This window comes from Takifugu rubripes, chromosome 7 (genome assembly GCF_901000725.2).
Source record: "Takifugu rubripes chromosome 7, fTakRub1.2, whole genome shotgun sequence".
Taxonomy (NCBI): Eukaryota; Metazoa; Chordata; class Actinopteri; order Tetraodontiformes; family Tetraodontidae; genus Takifugu; species Takifugu rubripes.
In genome coordinates, this window is record NC_042291.1 from 17,307,909 (window position 1) to 17,334,031 (window position 26,123).

The 26,123-nt window shown below is 47.1% G+C and overlaps 2 protein-coding genes and 1 long non-coding RNA gene across 4 annotated transcripts; 1 reads left to right on the forward strand and 2 right to left on the reverse strand.

Annotated features, from left to right (window-relative positions):
- Nucleotides 1-2,001: 2,001 nt before the first annotated feature.
- On the reverse strand, nucleotides 2,002-2,679 carry LOC115250557 (ras-related protein Rab-39B-like). The gene is made up of 2 exons (XM_029839497.1): nucleotides 2,612-2,679; nucleotides 2,002-2,526 (listed from the first exon to the last, which is right to left on the reverse strand). Exons 1-2 carry the CDS (start codon nucleotides 2,649-2,651, stop codon nucleotides 2,300-2,302), a joined length of 267 nt encoding a protein of 88 aa, XP_029695357.1. The 5' UTR covers nucleotides 2,652-2,679; the 3' UTR covers nucleotides 2,002-2,299.
- An 833-nt stretch (nucleotides 2,680-3,512) lies between these two features.
- Nucleotides 3,513-11,043, reverse strand: LOC101069012 (CTP synthase 1-like). Its single transcript, XM_029839474.1, is given in 19 exon segments — nucleotides 3,513-4,651; nucleotides 4,754-4,898; nucleotides 4,968-5,064; nucleotides 5,148-5,170; nucleotides 5,173-5,202; nucleotides 5,263-5,359; nucleotides 5,427-5,470; nucleotides 5,578-5,640; nucleotides 6,095-6,189; nucleotides 6,909-6,997; nucleotides 7,086-7,218; nucleotides 7,374-7,525; nucleotides 7,615-7,695; nucleotides 7,936-8,019; nucleotides 8,093-8,209; nucleotides 8,643-8,743; nucleotides 8,862-9,031; nucleotides 9,192-9,360; nucleotides 10,832-11,043. Coding segments are annotated over 18 exon segments (1,767 nt in total). The 5' UTR covers nucleotides 9,359-9,360; nucleotides 10,832-11,043; the 3' UTR covers nucleotides 3,513-4,572.
- A 9,843-nt stretch (nucleotides 11,044-20,886) lies between these two features.
- LOC115250560 (uncharacterized) lies at nucleotides 20,887-26,123 on the forward strand. Of its 2 annotated transcripts, XR_003889131.1 has the most exons (5): nucleotides 20,887-20,941; nucleotides 23,960-24,030; nucleotides 24,644-24,846; nucleotides 25,825-25,921; nucleotides 26,044-26,123. It is a non-coding gene; the product is annotated as an uncharacterized lncRNA (long non-coding RNA). The 2 variants fall into 2 exon arrangements; XR_003889130.1 differs by lacking the exon at nucleotides 20,887-20,941 and having other exon boundaries at nucleotides 23,285-24,030.

The window sequence follows — 26,123 nt, forward strand, 5'->3', positions numbered from 1 at the left end:
TCATCTTTAGGAGATGGAAGAGTTGGACTTCTCAAATGTATGAAAAAGCAGCATAAATGGCCCCACGTCCGACCATCTGTGTAAAAGAAATCGTTCTTTCTCTACAAATTATGTCTCCAAAAAGGAAAAACCTCCCTCGTCTGAGCTCTGAGCTGATGCTCGTGGGACCACCTGCCTGCAGCTGGGAGGAGAACGCGAGGAGAACGCGAGGAGAACACGAGAGAGCACGAGGAGAACACGAGGAGAACGCGAGGAGACCGAGGAGAACGTAAGGAGAGGAGAACACGAGGAGAACGCGAGGAGACACGAGGAGAACATGAGGAGAACGCGAGGAGAGGAGAACACGAGGAGACACGAGGAGAACATGAGAGAACGCGAGGAGAGGAACACGAGGAGAACATGAGGAGCACGAGGAGAACATGAGGAGAACGCGAGGAGAGGAGAACACGAGGAGAACGCGAGGAGACACGAGGAGACACGAGGAGAACATGAGGAGACACGAGGAGACACGAGGAGAACATGAGGAGAACGCGAGGAGACACGAGGAGACACGAGGAGAACATGAGGAGAACGCGAGGAGACACGAGGAGAACGCGAGGAGAACACGAGGAGAGCACGAGGAGAACATGAGGAGAACATGAGGAGAACGCGAGGAGACACGAGGAGAACGCGAGGAGACACGAGGAGAACGAGAGGAGACACGAGGAGAACGAGAGGAGAACATGAGGAGAACATGAGGAGACACGAGGAGAACACGAGAGAACGCGAGGAGACACGAGGAGAACGCGAGGAGAACGCGAGGAGACACGAGGAGAACATGAGGAGAACATGAGGAGAACGCGAGGAGAGGAGAACACGAGGAGACACGAGGAGAACATGAGGAGAACATGAGGAGACACGAGGAGAACATGAGGAGAACGCGAGGAGGGAGAACACGAGAGAACGCGAGAGACACGAGGAGAACATGAGGAGACACGAGGAGAACATGAGGAGAACGCGAGGAGGAAACACGAGGAACGCGAGGAGACACGAGGAGAACATGAGGAGACACGGGAGACACGAGGAGAACATGAGGAGAACGCGAGGATACACGAGGAGAACGCGAGGAGACACGAGGAGAACGCGAGGAGACACGAGGAAACGCGAGGAGACACGAGGAGAACATGAGGAAACGCGAGGAGAGGAGACACGAGGAGAACATGAGACACGAGGAGAACGCGAGGAGAGGAGAACACGAGGAGAGCAAGAGGAGAACATGAAACGTAAGGAGAGGAGAACGCGAGGAGACACGAGGAGAACGCGAGGAGACACGAGGAGAACGCGAGGAGACACGAGGAGAACGCGAGGAGAGGAGAACACGAGAGACACGAGAGAACATAGAACGCGAGGAGACACGAGGAGAACGCGAGGAGACACGAGGAGAACGCGAGGAGACACGAGGAGAACATGAGGAGAACACGAGGAGAGGAGACACGAGGAGAACACGAGGAGACACGAGGAGAACACGAGGAGAACACGAGGAGACACGAGAAGAACATGAGGAAACGAGGAGAGCACGAGGAGAACGCGAGGAGAACACGAGGAGAGCACGAGGAGAACATGAGGAGAACGCGAGGAGAGGAGAACACGAGGAGAACGCGAGGAGAACATGAGGAGACACGAGAACAAGAGGAGACACGAGGAGAGGAGAACACGAGGAGACACGAGGAGAACATGAGGAGAACACGAGGAGAGCACGAGGAGAACATGAGGAGAACGCGAGGAGAGGAGAACACGAGGAGAACGCGAGGAGAGCACGAGGAGAACGCGAGGAGAGCACGAGGAGAACATGAGGAGAACGCGAGGAGAGGAGAACACGAGGAGAGCACGAGGAGAACATGAGGAGAACGCGAGGAGAGGAGAACATGAGGAGAGCACGAGGAGAACATGAGGAGACACGAGGAGAACACAAGGAGAACGCGAGGAGAACACGAGGAGAGCATGAGGAGAACACATGGAGAACGCGAGGAGAACACGAGGAGACACGAGGACGTGCTGTTGCAGGTTCATTTAACCGGAGAATAGAAATGATGAATTTTAGAGATGGAACCTTCTCTCACTATAGAAGAAAGGATCCATGTTCAAAGCTCAATGCCTCCTGCGCTGATCCTGGGACCAGGATGGTCACAGCTGAAGGGCACGAACACGCAACACAAAAGATTTGCATGTCCTCCGTCCAGCTGAAGATGCTGCTTTGTTTAACGGTCTCATGCAAAGATCTCAGCACCAAGCCAGCGTGAATGATGTTCCCAAGACTTCCTCACCTAAACCTCTCCTGGCCGGCCGTGTCCCAGAACTGAAGCTTCACATGGACTCCCTGCTCCACCTCCAGAAAGTGGACGTAGAAGTCTACACCCACTGTCTGGTTGATGGAGTCCTGGAACAAGCCTTCAGCGTAACGCTTCACCAAGGAGGATTTGCCGACCGTAGAGTCTCCCAGCATGATGATCCTGAACTGGTACCGCCACAGAGTCTGCAGATGTGCTGCTGAGAAGGTGACAGAGATGAAGAGATGAGTCCTTCACAACAACTCCAAGAACAAACGTAGACAAGCACAGCAGCCGCCCCTCACACGCGTCACGGTCTGAAGCTCCTTCGCTATTCAAAGCCATCTTGGACTACTCCCGGCGAGGAGCGTGGAGAGGAGCGAGGAGAGGAGCGTGGAGAGGAGCGAGGAGAGGAGCGTGGAGAGGAGCGAGGAGAGAGCGAGGCGAGGACGAGGAGAGGAGGAGGCGGAGGACGAGGAGAGGAGCGGGGAGAGGAGCGAGGAGAGGAGCGAGGCGAGGAGCGAGGAGAGGAGAGGAGCGAGGCGAGGAGCGAGGCGAGGAGCGTGGAGAGGAGCGTGGAGAGGAGCGTGGAGAGGAGCGAGGAGAGGAGCGAGGCGAGGAGCGTGGAGAGGAGCGAGGAGAGGAGCGAGGCGAGGAGAGGAGCGTGGAGAGGAGCGAGGAGAGGAGCGAGGCGAGGAGCGAGGAGAGGAGCGAGGAGAGGAGCGAGGAGAGGAGCTGGCAGACTCATTCCACGAGTTTGGTGGTCAGTCTCACAAAATACATGCGAGTGTCAGTGCAGTTTTCCTGCAACTTCCTGGTCGGCAGCAGCTGCTGGGAGCGCCCGGACAGGAAAAACTGTTGATACTTGACAGAAGGCGGAGACGCTCCAGGAGAGCGAGGGAGCGCCGGAGGTGGCGGCGCACTCAAGGAAGTAGGACTCACAGCGTTCTCTGGGACTGCGGAGGTGGCGACGTCCGGAACACGTGGTGCTGAAACGTGCATTTGGACCGGGACGTAGAGTGACTCTGGGAATGTTCCTCCTCATTAAACGTGTCTTGATTCTTTAAACACAAAAGCTCCAGCAGCATTTTGACAGACGTGCGGAGCCGCTAAAGCTTTCGCTTGTTTTGAATAGTGAACAAATCTGCTCGCTGGCGGCAGAAGGAAGGAAAACTCGTCTTTGGAGTGGAACAGAAGAGACTGACACCAGGAGTGAAGACGTTTATTCAGAATAAACCCACTTTGCATAGATGCATTTGAACAATAGAAACGTAGAAAACAAAGCAGTGGAAACAACGATTCCAACACGGCTCCAAATAAAACTAAAAGCTTGATTCTTATGTTTACCGCCTGGTTTCAGGATGTGAAATATCTACATTTACCTGCTTCCAAATGGCAACATTTATTCAAACAAAACAAAGAATTCCAGAAGAGTTTCAGTGGAATGGTAACTCGAACGTAAATAAAATACTCACTAAAGCACTTTTCATCATGCAATCAGCGTAATTTCTGCCCTATAGAGGCCACTTTGGGACACGAGAGCTTTGTGGTCCACAGAAAGGTTCTTCTAAAGGTTTCATTAGGCTCATTAGGGAAACACGGCAGTAAAAAGACCTGAGGCTCCAAAACTAACGAGCCAACAGGGGTGGGTGGTTATCCTTTAACTTAAAAGCTGCATCGTCAGCATTTCTGCGGGTGTTACGCATGACTCTCTCTCTCTCTCTCACACACACCACACACACACACACACACACACACACGCACACACACACCTCTTAACCTGTCTTACTCTTGCGCCCTCTGGTGGCCGCTCGTTCGTAAATATCCATTCAAATTCAGAAAACTTTATTTATCCCAGTGGGGCGATTGAGGAAGCCAAAAGAAGCCATAAATATGGGACACGGTTCTGGGAGCCGCAGCTGTCACAGCGGGGGGGGGGGGGGGGGGAGTAGCGGCTCATAGTGCCGAATTCAAAGCAATATCCACGTGCACATTCTAGCTTTTGATATGATTTCTGTAATAAACATCCTCCAATCTGGCTCATGTGAAACTGTTCAGTAGAAGTTTGTCTTGTTTTTAATTGCCGTGATAATGAGTAAGAAATCCCTTTACGAAGATAAGAGAACAGGCTTGCTGAGCACTAAAATGGGAGTTTCTGGTGTCAGCTGGGGCAGACTGCACCTTTAATTACCCAACCTTTAATTACTGAACCTTTAATTAGACCTTTTTACCTGAACAAGGGGTACAAGCAGGGCAACAGCTGTTTTCAGAGGGAAGCAGGAAACTTCAGTTCACTGATCTCGGGTTCGGGGGAGCTGCCGCCGCTGCTGTAGCAGTACGTGTCCCTGTAACAGAGGAAGAGACGCTCAAACCACAGCTGCTCGGCAGCGCTCCAAAGAAGCTTTTTCCTGCGATTGCCAGGACGTGGCGAGCAGCCGGCGGCTCACCGAGGGGACAGCTGGCAGCCTTTGGACAGGTAACTCTGCAGCTTCCCTGCAGCCGCCAGCAGGAGGCCAAAGTATGGCGGAGAAGGTTTGATGGGCCTGGAGGTGAACTCGGGGTGGTACTGCACGCCAACGAAGTAACAGTGATCTGGAAGGATGACGGAGAGCGTGAGGCCAGGCGGCGCCTTCCTGGGACGCCACGGAAGCGCCGACCCACCTTCCAACTCAATGATCTCCATCCGTTCTCCCTGCACATCCTGACCCACAAACTGAAGGCCGTGCTTCACGAAGTGCTCCTTCAGAGCAGGGTTGACCTGTGAAGACAAGACGGAGTTCTCAAGTCCTCACTTCCACTGCTGCCGGAAGAGTGGAGCAAAAGTGAAGAAGAATTCCCAACCTCAAATCTGTGTCTGTGTCTTCCTCGATGAAATCCACACTCGCATAAAGTTTCCCTGTAAAAGACGCTTGTTAGTGCACGAGCGCAGCGACCGTCCGCGCCAGAGCTCACGTACTCATCACGCTGGTGTCGGACTTGAAGAGAGTCCGCCTTTTGCCCAGACGCATGGTTCCGCCCATCTGCCCGGGGTTGTGCTCCGGCATCTCAATCACCTGCAAACCAACAACCTTCCGGTTATTCCAGCTCAGTGACCCGGCGGAGCAGGACAGGGGAACTCACCACAGGGTGCTCGGACTGAGGGTCGAATTCGGTGGAGTTGGCGTCTGCGAACGACAGCAGAGAAAAAGGTCAGCGGAGGCTCTGATGTTCCTTCATGGCTGGAATCAGACGCAGCAGGAACCAAAGCCCAAACGCCGGCGGAGTCACCCACCTTCCCACCCGAGAACATTCCGGGCGAACTCGCACACTGCCAGCTGCATTCCCAAACACACTCCTGGAGAAGACAAGATGGACAGGATTCCCACATGAGCCCCATTTCAGAGCAAACTGGGACAACAGACGTGGTGTCCGGAACCCTAACCCGGATCTACCAGAGCTTCCAGCCTCGGCTCATCTGGTGCTTCTGCAGCTTTGGCTCCAAATTACAGAACAAATGTAATAAAGTGAGCAACGACCTCCTGACCTTCTCATTCCCGTCTTTATTGAGCTCTACGTTGCTTCAGAACGTTGCTTTAACCCTGAACATGGTGTCATGGACGTCTGGAACTGGAAAACTCTTTAAGTGGTCTTGCAACTTCAGGTGAAAAAGCTCTCGTTTCATCAAAAGGTTCTGGTTTCCTGAACCCACTTCACCACTTCATCTTCTGCCCTCTCAGAGCTCTTTCATGTCAACATTTGATTGGTTGGATTCCACAAACATCTGGGACTGAAGATCGTTTCTCTCTTACCCAGATACGGCTTATTCTGTTTCCTGGCCCAGTTGATGGCGAGCATCTTTCCCTCCGTCCCTCTAACGCCGAACCCTCCTGGTACCAACACTCCTCTGTGGAAAAAGCAAAAGGGAGACATCTTAAAAATTCCAATCATCCATGAAGCTCACAGCACTTTTCCTTTTAAAGGCTTAGGAGAGTGCATGAACCCACGCAGGCATGGGGAGAACCTGGGGAGAACCTGAGGAGAACCTGGAGAGAGCATGGGGAGAACCTGGGGAGAACCTGAGGTGAACCTGAGGAGAACCTGGAGAGAGCATGGGGAGAACCTGGGGAGAACCTGAGGTGAACCTGAGGAGAACCTGGAGAGAGCATGGGGAGAACCTGGGAAGAACCTGAGGAGAACCTGAGGAGAGCAAAGCCACCGTGCCTTTTACTTTAGAAAGCTGGTCATATACACTCAAAATCTCTGTGGATCTTCTGATTTGCTGCAGCTGATCCAGCTGTGACCCCAGTGGCTACTAAACTGCTTTAGTCTTCTCTTTTTGAGACATTATAAGATAAATCCATCAATCTTTATTTATCAGCATCTGTTGCAATCAGAACTGTCTCTAGACCCTCTCCAGAACCCCAGGACCTGACCCCCAACCAGGAACAGTGGCAGGAACACCTCCCCTTTAACAGGCAGAAACCTGGAGCAGGACCCGGCTCATGTAGGGGGGCCCTCCTCGCCTCGTGCACCCTTCCACCCATCCATCCCGTCCCCCACCGTCACCCTCACCCCCACCGTCACCCTCACCCTCACCCCCACCCTCACCCTAACCCCACTCACTGAGAGCTGCACAGCTTTTGCCAGGCCTCGTGGTATTTTACTGGCTCCTCTTCGAGAGTGGTGCCCTCCAAATCTTCAGAGTCTACATACTGGAAGAAAACAGGATAAATAAATAAATAAATAAATAAATAAACACCACAACATGACCTTCACATTATTTGGAAAAATGATCCTTACCTTGACCTCCAATTTATGGTTAATGGCCAGAGCCGAGTGCTCCAGCGCCTTGATGACAGACGTGTAGGAGTCAGCCAGTTTGGTGTATTTTCCAACGAGGGCGATGGTCACATGTTCCAAAAGACGATCAGACCTGAAATATGACAAAATGTTGTCTTGTGCTTAAAGAGGAACTTTTCAGAATGTGGGATTCGGCTGCAGGGTTAGGGTTAGCTGCTAACTGCTAACCCTGCTAGCTGCTAACCCTGACCCTGCTAGCTAACTGCTAACCCTGGAACATTTTCCTACCTGTCAGCCATCTCTTTCCACTTTGAGAGCATTTTCCTGGGACTCGTCTCCACCGACATGTTCAGACGCTGGCAGAAGTAGTTGACAACCCCCTGCTCTTCTAACAAGAGCGGTACTTTGTAAATGGAGGAGACGTCCTGGACACAGATCACCTACAAACAAACGCAAAACAGATTCCTTGAGTTGCTCAAAGAAAGATGTGCTGGAATATTCTATGTTACAGTGCAATGAGATACTTCACCTGTGAAGGCTCCACATGGCAAAACATAGAGATCTTCTCCTTTACTGCCGTTTCCAGGGGCGTCGAACAGCGACACATAATCTGGTTACAATCCGTACAATGAGGTTAGCCAGGGAGGGGGGCTAGCAAGTTATCCTACAAATGATACTATCAAATATCCTCAGAATCTTTTAATCCCCAAAGGAGTTACTGTGGCGAAGCAAATTAAGGGGAGAGCTGCTTTTATGACACCAACAACTGTGCTGGACAAAAGGCTTCACAGTGGGGTTCCAGCTAGGAGGACACGCCACCCTGGGGGGGGGGGGAGCCCATGTGACTCACCAGGTCTGGAGACAAGCCGAGACCTCTCAGCTCTCGAACGCTGCTCTGGGTTGGTTTGGTTTTCTGCTCCCCAGTAGTTTGTGGCTGAGGACACAAATGCAAATCAGAACAGAAGAAGAAGTGATGACAGAGTGGTGTCAACATCACTGGGCCATACCTGTGGGATCAAGCTGACATGGATGTTGCAGAAGTTCTCCCTCTTCACCTTGAACTGGAACTGCCTGAAGGCCTCAATAAAGGGCATACTCTCAATGTCTCCGACCGTTCCGCCCAGCTGGTGGCACACAGCGCCGCGTTAGAGAGCAGGAACCGCTAGCATCATGTCTCAGCAGCTGAGCTAACGTTAGCGGCGCCTCTAGCTTGCAGAAAAATTGGTTTTATTCAGATCACAAGAACAACTGGATAGAAAAGCAACTGTAGGAAAAAAGTGATGTCTTTGTTTGCTCTGTGACCTAGATCTTTGTGATCGAGACCCTACGTCTAGAGAAGGAGTGCTGACGACGGGCAAAGCCTCTCATGAAAGTGCTGTACAGCTGACGTTCAAATGCAGATCAATAGTCTGCTGCTCATTCCTCCCAAACATCCAGGACACCACCACCTTTTGATGACCTTCCGGAGCCAAAACTGGCCCACAACAACTGGAAGCATTTTAAAAGGAACAACCTGCGGTGTTGGTTCTACTTCTGACGCCAACAGCTCCATTTTACCTCAATGATGCAAACTTCGGGTTCTATGCCGTCGTCGTCCACCGACACCCTGGCCTGCTTCATCACCCACTCCTGGATGGCATCCGTAATGTGGGGCACCACTGACCACAGATTTTTCAAGTGATAACAAATCATCAAAAATGATTTGGGAAGGAAATCACAAGCATGGCGAATCTCAAAGCCCCTCCCATGAACATGTGACCCGGCCTCTTGGCTCACCCTGCACCGTTTTGCCCAGGTAGTCTCCCTTCCTCTCCTTGCTGATGACTGACTGGTAGATCTTTCCAGTGGTGAGGTTGTTGTCTCTGGTAAGACGGATGTCCAAGAAGCGCTCATAGTTCCCCAGGTCCAAATCCACTTCCCCGCCATCATCAAGAACAAAGACTTCCCCTGAAAGCATGACAAGGACGACACAGGTGAATCAAAGTTCAACCTTTTCTCAGGGCCACTCATCTGACAAGGTGTCACTCCTCCATGTGGCACGCTCATGTTGCTATCGAATTTGACGGCAGAAGATCCATGAAAGGCTCCTGGAACTCATTAACTCACCCGTGCTCGTAGGGTGAAAAGGTGCCGGCATCAATATTTATGTAGGGATCGATTTTTATAGCTGTGACATGAAGGCCGCAGGATTTAAGGATGGTTCCCACGCTGCTGGCAATTATTCCCTTCCCAATCCCAGATATGACTCCACCAGTAACCAGGATGTACTTCATAGCTGCATGTGAATGTAAAACACATTTAATTAATTAACTGCCACAAAAACACTTGTGAAAACATCTAACTGAACCAGTTTAACCACATTTAAGGTAAAAAATGTGGCTGCTGCAAAATTAAGCCCCAACCTGACTGGAAGGGGCAGATTAGTGTGGCAGGGTGCTTCTGCAGGTGCGGTGTGATATCGGGAGCGTAGCCGCCTTAGGGTTAGGGGTTAGGGGTTAGGGTTAGGATTAGAGGGTTAGGGTTAGAGGGTTAGGGTTAGGGGTTAGGATTAGGGGTTAGGGGGTCAGGGGGTTAGGGTTAGAGGGTTAGGGTTAGGACTGGAGAGCTTTCTGCCATGATGGTGATCTGCCCTAAAGATCTGGGTGAGGGAAAGCCTAAATATCATTTCCACATGGGCCTGAGCTGTTGGAGACGGTCTGTTCAGCCTGACCCAGAGAAGATACATCACTGCTGGGGCAACGCACTATTTTTGTGCACTGTAAAAGGGGCTTAACAAAGCTAAGGCTAGCTTGGAGTTAAACATTTTTTGCAAAATTGACTCAGACAGGCCTGAAAATTCTGTTTCCAAAATGGTCAAGGTGTCGTCATTTCTTCACTTTCTGTAGCTCACGACTGCACAAGATGTTTGAGAAATTCCCCAACGCTCCAAGCGGCAGTAACGGAGAACTCCCCCGAGGGAGAACAGAACTTACTAAAAGGGATTTTTACAGAACATCACTTTGTGGCCCCTGTTTAAGGCATTTGTTGCCAGATGTTTAACTTAATTGCTGAAGAGTTCAGTAGTACTTTGCAACTGAGCTGGGCTTTACTAAAACTGAAACACTATGAGTGCATGACGGGGACGGATTCAAATGTTTGAAGAACCATCTCTGAATTAGGGACCAAAATGCACTGATTTGTCAGATAACAGGATCTGGGATGCCATTCTGAACAGATTAACAAAGGATCCAATATGTTTTAAAGGTATTTGTTCCAAACTCTATAATATTAAGCTTGAGGTATTGCCAGCACGACAATATAAAGCATAAGGCGGGAGTAATAAAAGGCTATCAAGGCTAACCCTCCTCGAGGCGAATCAGCGTGTTTTTGTGTACAGATTAAACACTTTAAGACATAATACGCCTGGAATCATTTACTCAAAAAACCCAACTCAGATACGACTTAAAATACTTATATACTTATATATAATATTACAAAAAATGCAAAATTAATGCTCATATTAAAAAGTTCATGATCATGAACAGATGGCGGCAAGTCCCAATGACGCAATAAACGCGCCAATCACGTGGCAAATAAAAACCTTTACTAAAAAGCTCTAAATGCGAATTAATAAGATAAAACTTCGTAGTTCCAAAAGTCAATTTTCTCGTAACATTGCAGAAACAGCAAGAGCGTTGAAGAAAGATTGAGTTCTAAAGTTACTCTGAAGTATGTGGCACATGTCTAAAAATACGTCACAGACATACCTGAAGGCTTGAAGAGAAACTGTTGTTAGTTCACTGTCGGCGCCGATAAGCACTGATAGTTAATCAGTAAAACTTTACGCAGACTACTGCTTCCAACCAACCAAATACTCCACTTTTCCCGGGCATGTGCGTAAAACTGCCTTTCGGATCAAGTCAAAACCCTTTGCAGTTTCCTTCCTGTATCCAGGGTGCTGGGAACTCGGTGCCCTCAGCACGGACTGTCAGGCACACGCTGCTCCTCCGCCTTCCACAGTCAACCAACGAGCTCTCGGAGTTTGCAATGCTAACGCTAGGGGACGTGCAATCGCTGCATTTTCAAGGTCACGAGAGTCAAATAAATTTATTATTTATTTATTTAATCATAGCAAAGTGTCAAAATGGGGAAAATAATTGAGACATGCAGTGATAACAGTCCACCCCACATACTGTCTCACCAGCTGGTCTCAAAGCTGTAAGACAACATTAAAACCTATTCAGTTTGTTTAGAAACACATTGTGAAGAATATGGATAAGTAACCCCTCCACCATCACCACTGTAGCATCCTGGGCCAGCATTACCTCTAAAGTGTCATTAAATTCCACTACATAAACCTGGTATTTAAAATGATCTGTGGCTTCGCACCACCACTGCTTCCTGGCTTGATCATTCAGTATTAGATTGATCAGATCTGTCTCAAATAGTGGCTTGCTTGTTCCACCGAGCAAAAGGTAGCTCCTTTGTCCAGTCACCCTTTTTCAGTACGAGCTCCCCCACTACAATACCATACCGTATTTTCACGACTATAAAGCGCCTAAACCACTGAGATTTTCTTAAAAATCGACGGTGCGCCTTATAATATGGTGCGCCTTGTGTGTGGACTGCGTTCCAAAATCTGCTGTGCGCCTTTGGTGGGTGCACTACGGTAAACGCTCCGCCAATCGATTAGCGGCACACCTACGCGTAAGGATCCCTTAAAATGGCGCCGGTCAAGCGAGACGTGTATGAATGAGGCTTACTTTAAACTGCAGGCCATCGAATATGCGGCTGAAAATGGCAATTAAGCAATCTTAGTGTTTTCGCTTTATGAGGAGGCGGCATCTCTCCATACGCGCAAGGACAACTGTTGTGCACTCTAACCCTAACCCTAACCCTAACCCTAACCCTAACCAGGAGAGGGCGGCCATCTTCCCTAACCCTAACCCTAACCAGGAGAGGGCGGCCATCTTCCCTAACCCTAACCCTAACCAGGAGAGGGCGGCCATCTTCCCTAACCCTAACCCTAACCAGGAGAGGGTGGCCATCTTCCGCACCTACTACCGTGACAAGATAACCGCGCCCAGCCACATTACCAACATGGATGAGATCCCTCTGACTTCTAACATCCCTTTGACCCACAAAGTGGAGAAAAAGGGACCAGCACGGTGGCAATATGCACAACGGGGCACGAGAAGTCGTCGTTCACCGTGGTTCTCGGCTGCCACGGAAACGGACAGAGCGCTGGATGACGGAAGGCGAACATTCCTTCACAAAGACTATGAGGCAGTGGCGGGCAAGTTATGCCACCATATGCGGGTGGATTGTAGACGCAGGGGCTATGATACCGTCTTCATGTATTGGAAGAGCTTTCAAAAAATCAACTCTGAACCGGAACCGGTCGGTGAGTCCGATTCAGATGATTAAGAAGAGGAATTCGGGATGTTGGACATTGAAATAGTGCAGCTGTTTAATTCAGATACAGAAGATGAAAACTTTGATGGTTTTGTGGCAGAAGAATGAATATTTTGTTCAATAAATGTGTCGAAACTCACTGTTTTACTTTTGTTGTCATTTTTTACTGTATGTTTCAGCATGCACCTAATAATACGGTGCGCCTTATGTATGTTTTAAATACAGAAATAGCACCCATAACTGAGACTGCGCCTTTTGATACAGTGCGCCTTATGGTCGTGAAGATACGGTAATACATATTTGCAATATTGAAACTGAAATTATGGCTATTGGAGAATCAAGTCTTTACCAGAAAATCCAATGCCTGCAGATCTTCCGACAGCAGCCAACCTTCAGGTGGCTCACAGACCCCGAGTAGCAACACAAACCACTCAGGGGAGAAGCAGCACTCGTGCAAATACTGTGATTATGGTTGCACTTGGTGCCTGCTGGGCTCGTTGGAATGTGGCTGTAGTGGAAGAAGGTTTTACTTGACCAGAGAACTTATTAAGGCTTCACAAGTTAATGAAGGATTATTACCGTATTATTAAGTTTATACATGACGTTGATCCATATTTTCAGTGAAATTTCAAACGAATCTATGATTATTACATTCATGATGTGGTTGTGTGTTCTGTCAGCAAAGATTTGGTGAAAAACTTTCAACATAATCTTAAAAAACAGAGGATCACATGGTCTCTGATTCATGTTTTTTTCTCAACAGCCTCACAACCTTCTTAGGCCACAATTATGACTAATATTTCATTTTACTTTATTTCACCTGTCTTTCTTTCTTTTTAAAACAGTTAAATCATATTTGTTGTGTTGAAGTCTTCTGGGGCTATTGCCAACAATCCCATTTTTAAGCAAGTGTCAGGACCAGCCTGGAGTAGAAATTCCAAGCTAATCATGTTATTGTTGCTGGGACTGTCCACTTTCTTTCATAAATGGATGATTGTCCTGAATTTAGCAGGATCTTACTCTATTGTTGAGTTGTATCCAAAGCAGCGAGCAGCCATTTCAAGGACACTTACATTTATACAAACAGTGACAAGATCTCAGACACCAATCCATGCTAACAGTCAATTCAAGTAAACAGTAATGCTGGACTGGGCAGACCTTTGCGATTGTTGGCTCCAATCATTTTCTTCAGTCGCCACAGTTGTGGCATAACCCTAACCCTAACCTTAACCTAACCCTAAACCTTAACCTAACCCTGAACCTTAACCTAACCCTGAACCTTAACCTAACCCTAAACCTGACCCTAAACCTTAACCTAACCCTGAACCTTAACCTAACCCTGAACCTTAACCTAAACCCTAAACCTGACCCTAAACCTTAACCCTAACCCTAAACCTTAATCTAACCCCTAAACCTTAACCTAACCCTAAACTTCACCTAACCCTAAACCTTAACCTTAACCTAACCCCTAACCCTAACCCTAACCCCTAACCCAACCCTTAACCCAACCCTAACCCAACCCTAACCCTAACCCCAACCCTAAACCCTAACCCCTAAAACCCTTCTAACCCTAACCTAACCCTAACCCCTGACTAACCCTCACCAAACCCTGACTAACCCTACCCTAACCCTGACTACCCCTAACCTAACCCCCAACCCCTTGAACCAACATCAGCTTATTCTCCATATTTCAAGCCTCTAATAAAACATGGATTGACATAAATCTCAAATAATGTGTGTGTTTCCCTTTTCTTTTCCGATACCTTTAGAGCAAATGTGTGTTTGCTCGGTCTAAAATCTACACGATGATGTTTCACCTACAGTATATTCCAACAATCTTTGGATATTATCGAGTGCTGCTGTGCCTGCAGGTAATGGGGACATTGGTGAGTAGAATCGTAACTGAACAGGGTTTTTATTTCTCTGTCACTGCACTCTTTCTAGATTTTATTCCTCCTGACAATAATCCCACTTCCTGACATCCCACAGATTACTGGAGAGAAATAAACATTGATTCGTATAAAATGCAGACAGTCCACCTTTTTTCTGCTGAGGCTCCTGTCAAGAGGCTGCTGAGCAAGAACAAGAGCTGATCACAGCGTTTAGAAACGCCGTCACGTGCAAGCAAACAAGGAGAATTTGGATTGACCTTTGACCTTAAGTTGCTGGTCCCTTTTTGATCTCAAGATCAATGTGCCAGAGTTTTACAGAACACAAAGAGGGGCATTTCTGATCCCTGATCTGAAGTAACCATTAAAGTGAGTTGAGAGTCAAAAAGGTCCAAAAATGACCCTTTTTCCACAGGAACTGTAGTCTTGGGGGCCCTGCTACCATTTGGAAGGGTTTTCTCCATTTGGAACACGTCATGTGATAAGGAGCAAACTGCAATTAACAGTTCAAGAAGAACCCCAACAAACTTGCCTGCGTCATTTTGTAACCAGGTGTACAAAAGAAAGACAAAATGCCGATGTCAGGGAGGTTTTGAACCCCTGATACAGTTGCGTATGTGGTCTGGTAGCAACAACATAGTAATAACCATTTGCACACTTGGACATTAGAGTTAGCCGCTAGCTTTGCTGCAACTGGGTACTAAAGGCGAATAAATAAAGTTGTGATAAAAATAGTTTCTCAACACAGCATTTATAACCCTTCAAAGGAATATGCACACCAATACGGATGCATTTACGTACAAAACTACGTTCTATAATAAGCACGAGGAGCTTAAATCCAAATTCCTGCAGACAGACACACACCAGAAAACCACACTCGTAAAGTCAGCCATAGCTCCTAGAAATTCCACTGACACCTTCTGAGGGCACGAGCTCAAGCGTGCACACGCACAAACATGAATGTGAAATGACACCCCCCCCCCCATCCCTGTCCCTCCCCTGCTCTCGTTGTGTGGAACAGCTCCCTTATGGGAGCCAACATCACCCTGCATGGGTGGTGCTCTCAGTGGGTGCTATGGGCACATTCCAAAATCAACACCAAGCTTACGGAAAACTGCACAGAGAAGCGGGAGAAAAATAATGTGCGTGGAGGTTCTCAATCATCCAGGTCAAGTTATCCGACGGTATAGTCTTCTGTCAACTGGACTGTTTGTTCTCTTTTGAAGACGTTCCTCCTTCTCTCCTGAAGGCTTCTTCAGTTCTGAACTTGCTGGGGACCCGAGCTTGAAAATACAGCCCCCTGTGGAGCATTAGCATGATAATGATCTGGAGTGGTCACCTGAGAGGTCGTTGGCAGGGTCGTTCACCTCGATTCAGCTGGTGTTTCTCCCCTTGTCAAAGGAAAATATGTTTTCATGATGATTCTCTTTAATGCTCCATCAGACTGCCATCAGCTGGGAGCTGAATAATTGTTTATTTGCAGATTTAACGGACGTCTTTATTCAGGTAGCGTCACAGTCTAACCCAGAACGCAAATTAAAATGAACCCTAACCCTTAAATCCTGTCTGTATAGAGACAGAAAAGGTATTGGTACTGATCTTCTGAAGTCCAACTATCAAGAGAATCAACATATTTCAACACCAAAATACAAAAAAATGATGTAACAATAGTTAAGCAACATCCAGATGGAGCTGCAGTGCACGGCACCACAGCAGCATCAGAACTCCTTTTAAAGCTCGGCTGCTCCCACTTCAGTGACTCCACCAATCATCACTAACTCCACTAACCCTAACCCCTAACCTAACCCTAACCCTAACCCTAACCCCACTAACCCTAACTCCACTAACCCTAACCCTAACCCTAACTCCACTAACCCTAACCCTAACTCCACTAACCCTAACCTAACCCTAACTCCACTAACCCTAACCCTAACTCCACTAACCCTAACCCTAACCCTAACTCCACTAACCCTAACCCTAACTCCACTAACCCTAACCTAACCCTAACCCTAACTCCACTAACCCTAACCCTAACCCTAACTCCACTAACCCTAACTCCACTAACCCTAACCCTAACTCCACTAACCCTAACCCTAACCCTAACCCTAACCCTACTAACCCTAACTCCAACTCCAACCCTAACCCTAACCCTAACTCCACTAACCCTAACCTAACCCTAACCTAACCCTAACCCTAACTCCACTAACCCTAACTCCACTAACCCTAACCCTAACTCCAACCCTAACCCTAACCCTAACTCCAACCCTAACCCTAACCCTAACTCCACTAACCCTAACCCTAACCTAACCCTAACTCCACTAACCCTAACTCCACTAACCCTAACCCTAACTCCACTAACCCTAACCCTAACCCTAACCCTAACCCTCCACTAACCCTAACCCTCCACTAACCCTAACCCTAACCCTCCACTAACCCTAACCCTAACCCTCCACTAACCCTAACCCCTAACTCCTACCCTAACCCTAAACCCTAACCTAACCTAACCCCCTAACCCCCTAACCCTAACCCTCCACTAACCCTAACCCTCCACTAACCCTAACCCTAACCCTCCACTAACCCTAACCCTAACCCTCCACTAACCCTAACCCTAACCTAACCTAACCCCTAACTCCACTAACCCTAACCCGTAAAATGCTTGTCCTACTCTTAGACATGATAGAAGGCGGTCCGACACCACACTGGGGTCCAGTCCCATGCTCAGAACCCTAAAGAAACAACTGTAGTAAGAAGCAAAAGGAACAACGAGAGACAACCATTTTGAAGTCCTCTGCTCTGCAAAACAAAGGTATAATTATTGATCATTTTTGAATTAATTCAAGTATTGTGTGACTTTATATATTATGCCATACAGGCAAAAGTAGCACGAGACACCAACTGGATGTCAGCTCGACTCCACAAGCACTAAATTATCTCCTGAGCACGTTACCCGGCTATTGTGTACTGTTGCTAATGTGGCTATTTTACATTTTAACAGTGTCTGAGAGGTTTTAAAGCGGAAGCGGTTGTGCTCTTAACAGGACAGACAGAGAAATAACACATTATGGAAACGAGTTGCTTTGGGTGACACTGACCCATGAAAGGCGTCGTGTGGAGGATTGTTGCTTCCCCAACTCACAAGCAACAAACTACGTATGTTCCTGCACTCGCGTGATCCAGACTAATGTCTTTTGTTGTCTGAGCCATGATGAAGACTCTCACTCCCACATAGACCCAAAGACTCCAACAAATCATTCTGTTGATAAGGAACTGTGTGTTTTGTGGAATTCTCCTATTTCATCTTTAATTTTCCTTAATTATTTCTTTAATTATTCTCTTTTCTCTCTAATTATTCTCTCTAAGGGATTATAAATGGTTTCATTGACTAAAAGCCAAGACCTACCTGGTAGCTAGGCTAGTTTAATGAGCGCTGTCTCTTTAAGTAGCATCTTTGTGCCCATGTGACCCTTCTGACTGGTTAAAGGAAGCGGAGATTTCAGTTGCTACCTGTCCACATTCGTACCTGGTGTCGGCGCTGCTGGGTGAGTTTATTGGGTTTCTAACTTTCTGCTGGCTTTTGTCATCTGCTGTCATGGTGGCTCTGCTGTGCTGTTGGGTCTACTTGGTAAAGCTAATGATAAGTTCTGGATAAGTCTTGGGTTTGTTTGGTTATTACTTGTGGAACTGTCATTGTCTCCATGCCTCCTAAACTTAAATATTGATATTGTGATGCTGTTAATGGAGATGGATTTGGTGTTTGACCGTCTTTCTGAAGCTTTTAAATGTTTGTTCAGGTTGCTTTTTCCCTTGCTTTGGAATGTTTGATTGTTTGGCCAGCTTGTAGCAAGGATGTCCACTTCCTGGTTGCCAGTGGTTTCGGGAGCTGTAGTCCAGCTGTGTTTCCTCTGGAGAGACAGAGGGCTATTGGGGCTGTGCTGCGGCTATATCATATTTGCCTTTCAGACATACATAAATTCTGGGATTTGCTACTTTGAATGTTATTAATGTGGTCTCAAGATTTCATTTGCTGCTGATTTTTGATGTTGATATTTGAATATGATGCATAAGATGTGTGAAGTATTTAAAATGCATTTGTTCCACTGAATTCATGCTATTGAACCTTTTACGCCCCTCTATCAGGATACAAATGAATAGTCGTATTTTAAACATCTGGTTGTAATGCTGTTAATATTGCAATGTGTATGTAAGTGCTGGAAAGTTGTGCTTATAATGCGCATGAGTGAAACCTGATTTTCAGGTTTCTTACCTGCTCACTGCACTTTGGAAATAAAAATAACAAAAGTGGGGAAAAAAATTGACTAGAGTACTATCCTTATAGTTTGGACCCCCAAGTTACCCTTTCCGTGGGGAAAAACGGAACAGGAACTAAATAGGACATTTTAATAAGCAGCTGCCTGTTCTTGGACCTTCACACTTGCAAACATGCAGGAGATGCCTACGACGATTGCCTGGCTTCAGTTTTAGCTTTGAGCCGCACAGGTGTGGGAGTTCTCTTGTGTTTAGCTAACAGTTGTGAGTATTAAAGACTCCCCTAAACGAGTGCAGTTTTGGACTTTGAGGTTTCCAAAAGGACATTTTATATTACGCCCACCATTAGGTGTCGTCTTAAGGCTACTCTTTTCAGGACGGTAAAAGAAAGTGATACCTTTTTGGTGCTCACCCATCAGTGAAGTGATGGTTTCACTCAGAGTCTCTCTATGCTGATATATCAGCGATCATTGGTGGGACACTATACAGTATTGTTGGTACTATACATATGCTACACTGAATCTAGGATCTATATAGTTGTTAACCTACAACGCACAGGAACACGGGTGAGAGTTCAACCTGAAGCCCCAGGAGGAAAAAATGAAAGCCTTGTTTCAGAATAGAACTTTGCTAGAACTGAGGAAAAAATGGAGCCGGTGACAAAAAAGCAGGTTTAAAGTGTGTGTGTGTGTGTGTGTTTTGAGGGCCTCCCCTTCATTTCTTTGGCCTAAATGAGCAATAACGGTTAATTTTTTTTTCCCCTCACTGATTTTTGGTCTTTACATTTTCCCTGACTTTATTTTTATTTCTTTCTAACTCTTTGCCTTTTACATGTTTTATTCTATAGGATCGGGTCTCTGCTTTTTGCAGATGATGTGGGTCCTGTTGGCGTCATCGGCCCGTGACCTCCAACTATCACTGGATCGGTTCGCCGCCGCATGTGAAGCGGCTGGGATGAGAATCAGCACCTCCAAATCCGAGGCCATGGTTCTCGACCGGAAAAAGGTGGAGTGCCTTCTCCGGTCAAGGAGGAGATCATGCCCCCAAGTGGAGGAGTTTAAGTACATCGGGGTCTTGTTCACGAGTGAGGGAAGAATGGAGCGGGAGATCGACAGGCGGATCGGTGCGGCGTCCACAGTAATGCGGACTCTGCACCGGTCCGTTGTGGTGAAGAGAGAGCTGAGCCGAAAGGCGAAGCTCTCGATTTACCGGTCGATCTTCGTTCCTACCCTCACCTATGGTCATGAGCTTTGGGTCATGACCGAAAGAACAAGATCACGGGTACAAGCGGCTGAAATGAGCTTCCTCCGTAGGGTGGCTGGGCTCTCCCTTAGAGATAGGGTGAGAAGCTCTGCCATCCGGGAGGAGCTCGGAGTAGAGTCGCTGCTCCTCCGCGTTGAGAGGAGCCAGATGGGGTGGCTTGGGCATCTAGTCAGGATGCCCCCTGGACGCCTCCCTGGTGAGGTGTTCAGGGCATGTCCCTCCGGTAGGAGACCCCCGGGGAGACCCAGGACACGTTGGAGAGACTATGTCTCTCGGCTGGCCTGGGAACGCCTGGGGATCCCTCCGGATGAGCTGGAGGAGGTAGCTGGGGAGAGGGAAGTCTGGGCTTCTCTCCTTAGGCTGCTGCCCCTGCGACCCGACCCCGGATAAGCGGTAGAGAATGGATGGATGGAGGTTTTACTCTTTTTTTTTTTTTTTTTTTTTTTTTTTTTTCTTTCAGCTGTCCTCAGTGTGAACCAAGTGCATGTGGTTGGCTTTAGTTTTCCCAAGCAACGTTTGGTTTATTTAGGAGTTTGCTGTTTTCCAAGTCATCACCTGATGTTTGGCTTCAGATATATGCTGAATGGGGTTTCCAAGGTACCAGAGGAGAAGGAAATGACGGTGGCAGAAACGCCCACTGTCCCTCACAACCACATAGCTGTAATCAGATTTCAGCAGTTCTGTGCCCCCCAACACCGTGTCTGTGGGGCGGGGGTCTGCGAGCCATGACGTGAGGCGGTGGTCCGGTTCTGTTCACTACAGCATTCCCCGTAAGAGAGGCTTGATGGTGTTGAAGACACTGGAGAAGTCAAAATATGATCCTCACAGTGCTCCGAGGCAGCTCCAGATGAGCCAGAACCGAGTGGAGGAAGTAGAAGATGGCGTCCTCCACACCGATACCGGGCTGGAACCCGACCCCTAACCCTAACTGCAGCGGGTCCATGGATGGGCTCACCAGTGGGGCAGGTGTACCTAAATGCCTTCTTCAATTCCTACCGTCTCTGGACCAGTGGAAGAGTTTGGTTCTGGGCTGCACCCATCAAGGTTTTTTATTATATCTTGCCTGAAATGATGGCTATTTTAGCCCACATTTTGGCTCACCTCGCTTTTTATATTTACCTATTTCATGTGCCGTAAAACACCGCTGTGTTGCCATTTCTGGGGTGCGACAAAGGTTATGTATTTAAGTCAGAAACAAATGTGAGTGGAATGAAATGTACATGAATCTGGTATATATGGAAACACATTCTCTATCGATTCAAGCTGTGTCTCCAAAATACACAAATGAACACATCGTATTGAGAGGCTCCACTTCAAAGGAATGCCGTATTTATTTAACTCAAAATGTCTGCACCATTTCTTTTGTTGAGGTGTTCACATTCTTCACAGAAGTGCCCAGTTATTGTCCCGCATCACAATGAAGACTATTTGGTTTCCAGACAGACCCTCTGCCTTCTGTCTGACCATGAGGCACACTTCAGTCTACACCCCCCCACCTCCCCTCTTCAGCAGTGCCATCTTTGGGCCCGTTTGTAGCCCTGATAGCCTTTTAGTGAGTAATGGCAGGCCTCTCCGGCCCCATTTACATGTCAAAAAAGCCCTCCCCAGGCTCTGGGTGTAAGGGACCCAATTTGGAATGACAAAGCATGTCCAGAGACAGCTGATCCACAAAAGAGCCTCAGTAAAGTTCTTCCCCACAGTCACCAGCTGCTCCACTGACCCACAGTGCCTCTGTTCTCTCTCACTCTCACTCACACACACACACACACACACACACGAATGTTTAGTTCTCGTTGGGTCATCTTAATGCGCCATGCTCACGATACATTTCCAAGCCACAGTTTTGGAGGTCGACAGGTTACTGACTGGAACTCTGAGGTCATACTTTCCTCATACTCGTCATGCCACTGTAAATCTAATGCTCTCCGTCTTACTTTCCTATTTTATACATCTCTACAGCTTTGGGCTTTTATTTCCTACCTGTGTTTGGTTCTCCTGCCTTGACACAAGTGCAAGAGCAACATTCATCTTTTCATCTTTTCATTTGAGACAAGAAACTGTCTAAAACTTGTTCCAGATGCTGGGGGGGGGGCAGGAAGTGTGTAGAGACCCCATCTCATATCGGGCACCCATTGCTTTCAGAGAGAAACAAGAGAAGCAGCTGTCTCGAACAATGGACCTGCCCCTCATCGGCCAGGTCTCCAAAGGACTCATTCAGTCCCCTAGCTCTCTTGAGGTTGCTTTTAAGTGCACTAGCCAGGGAGTGTTTCTACTAATGGCAGACAAACCATTTTTTGCTTGGAGAGGTTTATTTCTCCATGTGCATCTATCTGGACATGATTTAGTTTTCACCACTGCACATAATCACACCCCAAATACCATAAAAATGTCTGTCTGGTTTCTTAAAACAGTCTGTCCCTAGTGAGCGAATGCCCCTATTCCTCAGTCCTGTCTTGTGAACTTGTGACTTGAAAGCAGTCATGCTATAGGTCCTCGTGAAGTGTTGGGTTAGGGTTAGTTTTTGATGTTGAATATGCTCGATTCCTATTGGTTTCACAGGGATTAGGCCTCTTTTTCTTATGTGTTTCATAATAATTTGCTCTGGTGCAATAAATGAAGTTCCTGTAAGTTTAGCTGGCAGAAGTTTTGGCTTGTGTTGCCAGCAGCAACCACGCTCACAGGCAGCTGAGAGCAGTAAGAGTTTCACGTCCTCGACATAGATTGATCCTACATTATCGATGTGTAAGTGGTGCTAAAGGGGTAGCTATAGTGTCCCCCTAACAAGCTTAAAATAAAACATATATCCATATGTATTCATCACTTCTGAATGATTGTGTTGCATTGCTGACTTGGCATTTACGATTCACAACCCAGTTTCAGTCTGGAGAAATGCCGAGCTGACTCAAGAGGCACTTGTATCTATAAATACCACACTGACTGTTCCTGAGGAACATTTTCTTAAACGCTGCCTCTGGGGATCTTTGTGCTGCTTCTCTGCGCTTATTCCAAGTCATTCACTGAAAATGTCAAGACATGTGTCTCTCACACACACACACACACACACACACACACCTGTTCAAAGTCATACAAGAGCAGACGTGCACACATATGAACACACTCTAACCCTGGTGCTGCTACATTTCATGCTAACCCAACGACATCAGCCAACTGCCTAAACTGTTCCGTCACCACTGATTTCCTTCCCTCACTCACTCATCCTGCGGTTTTGTCTCCTTCCCATCATGCACTACTCTGAATCATATGAAATAAATGCAGTATGGATACATATCGGAGATGACTGTTAAGCTCCGAGGAGCTTATTAAATGTCAAGAAAGAATGTAAAATTGCTCAATTGCTACTAAAATTGTCCATTTGCATAATGCAATTGCTCAAACATATGGAAAGGTTATCATTCATGCTTCAACCTTTTTAGTTCTACCTGCTAATGTGTATTAGCAGGATGACAGCAGGGCAACAGAGAGAAAAGTCGGAGCTCATTTAGACTTATAAAACTTTAAAGAAGCACCGCCCTCTTTAAGTCGCACTGCTGCAAATACTAAAGTGAAACGATCTGACTTGGATCAGTTGGAAAGCTTTAGGTCCTGTTTCATTAGGATGAAGCTGGATAGCTCAGTAAAACAGATGATGCGCGCACACACACACACACACACAAAGGAAGAAATGAAAATTCTCCCATCAGCTTTTGCCATGTCGTGGCCGTTCACTTCCTGCGACTGACAATAACAGGAAGTGGTGAACAAGATCTCCAGCCGGCATCCCTTCAGCGTAAATATCCCCACAACATGTTGTAACTGCGTGAAGGTTCTTACAACGCCGTCTGTAAAAAAATGTTGTTTTTGTCACAAACGTGTTATAAGCTGTTGACAACAGGAAAAGCTGTGTCCTCACTGAGACATTTGACCATATATATGATGGTTATTAGTCTTCAAGAAGATCTTAAAATCTACCCAAAGACACAAGTTTTATACATTCATTAGTGAACCTCATGGATGCAATATTGATTCATTGATCGATTCTTGCTCCTCATATTTGTGTTGCAGCACTGTTGCAAACCTCAACGCATTCCTCTGTGACGGGAGTGGAGATGTGAGCCACGTGACCACCGTGGGGGGTACGTGGACACACTGGAGGACACGGGAAGTGAAAGTAGAACCATTGGGCTGTTAGTTTTTATCCCAGTTATTCAGCTTTAGCAGGCAGTTTTGCAGCCCTATGAAAAATATCCTTTATTTAATGACTGTTAAAACTGATGTCCAACCTTTTTTCTTATCTAATTTTTAAAAATAACTTAACCTGACCTTCTCACAGCAGCCAATATTTGCAAAGACCCCGGTGTAATTGCTGCAGCCAATAGGGTAAAAATGTTTGAGCAAATTCATTAAAAGAACTCACAAAAGTTTGTCGGTGAAAGCAACACTTTTCCACATGTATATACGGTTATAACATACGGTTATAACTGCTGCCTTTTTGTTTCATCACTGAACATAGAAGCCTAAAATCTTCTTATTAATCTCATTATCATGTGTACTTCTGACTTGTAAAATTTAGATTTTTGTCATCAGCTGGAGTTTAACCAGACTTCAGTCTGATTTCTGATGTATTGAGATGATCAGAGGAGTCTGAGTCGTCTCAATGCTTCAGGAATATCGTCTGCCCTCGAACAGTGAGCAAACGGTAGCAGCAATGTGATGATCCATCTTTCTTTCATTTGGTCTGTAATTAAGGTTCTTCAGGGAAACATAGTTGCTTGGTCTTTGAGCCAATTATGTAGAACAAAGATGGTGGATGTCAGCAGAATCCTCGGTGCTCTGGGAGCTCCCAGCACAACCAGGACGAACCTTCAGATCTTCACTTTGGCTGCTCCTGCTCCACAGATTACTTCAGCATTGTCATCCTGGCTCAACGCAAACGTTCAAGGAGAATTCAGGTATCCATTTATCCAAGAAACCAATTGATACGGCTGTTTTTTCCCATAATAACTCTGATTCGCCACATTGACTTCCTCATGAAACAGGAACCCTTTCTTTGAAAGAAGTGTCGGCTGCTTTTTGATCATTCCTCATCGTCTTTACGTGCACACTGAGCTCCTGCTGCCCCTTAAGTGGCGTTTCTGAGCGTGCACAGGAAGCTTTGTTTTAGCATCACCGTGCCGCTCAGCTCAGCTCAGCCTTTTGTTCAGTGACGAATTGATGGAACTGGAAAGATTTCTGATACGAGTCCGACAGAAGGGGTTTATAGTTGGGTTTCAACCGCAGTGAAAACAGGCCTCTACCCGCCCCGTCTATTACCTGCCCTCTCTATTACCCCCCCCCCCCCTCTCTATTACCTGCCCTCTCTATTACCCCCCCCCCCCCCCCTCTATTACCCCCCCCCCCCCCCCCCCCCCCCATTACCTGCCTCTCTAGTAGTAGTATCTTTTCAATTTGGCAGTTATAACTAGTTATAACCTAACCCTAACTAGTTATAACCTAACCCTAACAAGACAGATTTATACGGTTAGGGTTAGTTTGATTATTGATAATATCATTTGTGTTGGTTAGGGGTAACCCTAGGGTTAGATTTAGGGGTTAGGGTTACCCTCCTAGGGTTAGGGTTAACCCTAGGTTAACTAACCCCTTAATCTAACCCTTATTGATAATATCATTTGTGTTGGTTAGGGTTAACCCTAGGGTTACCCTAGGGTAACCCTAACCCTGACCCCTAAATCTAACCCAAACCCTTATTGATAATATCATTTGTGTTGGTTAGGGTTAACCCTAGGGTAACCCTAACCCCTAAATCTAACCCAAACCCTAATTGATAATATCATTTGTGTTGGTTAGGGTTAACCCTAGGGTAACCCTAGAGTAACCCTAACCCCTAAATCTAACCCTAACCCTTATTGATAATATCATTTGTGTTGCAGATCTCTTCCACCTGCTTTAAGGAGTGATGAGGAAATATGTGTGACTAGGTGGGGGGGGCGTAAACTCGAAGAGAAATGAAGCAAACATGATGATGAAGTAATTAGGGGGGCTGTGACTTTATGCTCTGATCACTTAGTTCCTTTATGGCAACATGGGAATATAAATCAATACAGTCTGGAGTTTTAATGCCATGAAAATGAAGCCTTTCCGTCCCAAAGGTTTTGGGAGACTCGGGAACATTCGTGTCCTTGGAGGAGTTCAACCAGCAGGGGTCATCTCAAGCTTTGCTGCTCCTCAG

Coding starts and splice junctions, on each gene's coding strand:
- LOC115250557 (XM_029839497.1), bottom strand. CDS start 2,651: ATGGCTTTGAATAGCGAAGGAGCTTCAGACCGTGACGCGT. Junction 2,527..2,611: donor AGCTTCAGACCGTGACGCGT/GTGAGGGGCGGC, acceptor TCACCTTCTCAG/CAGCACATCTGCAGACTCTG.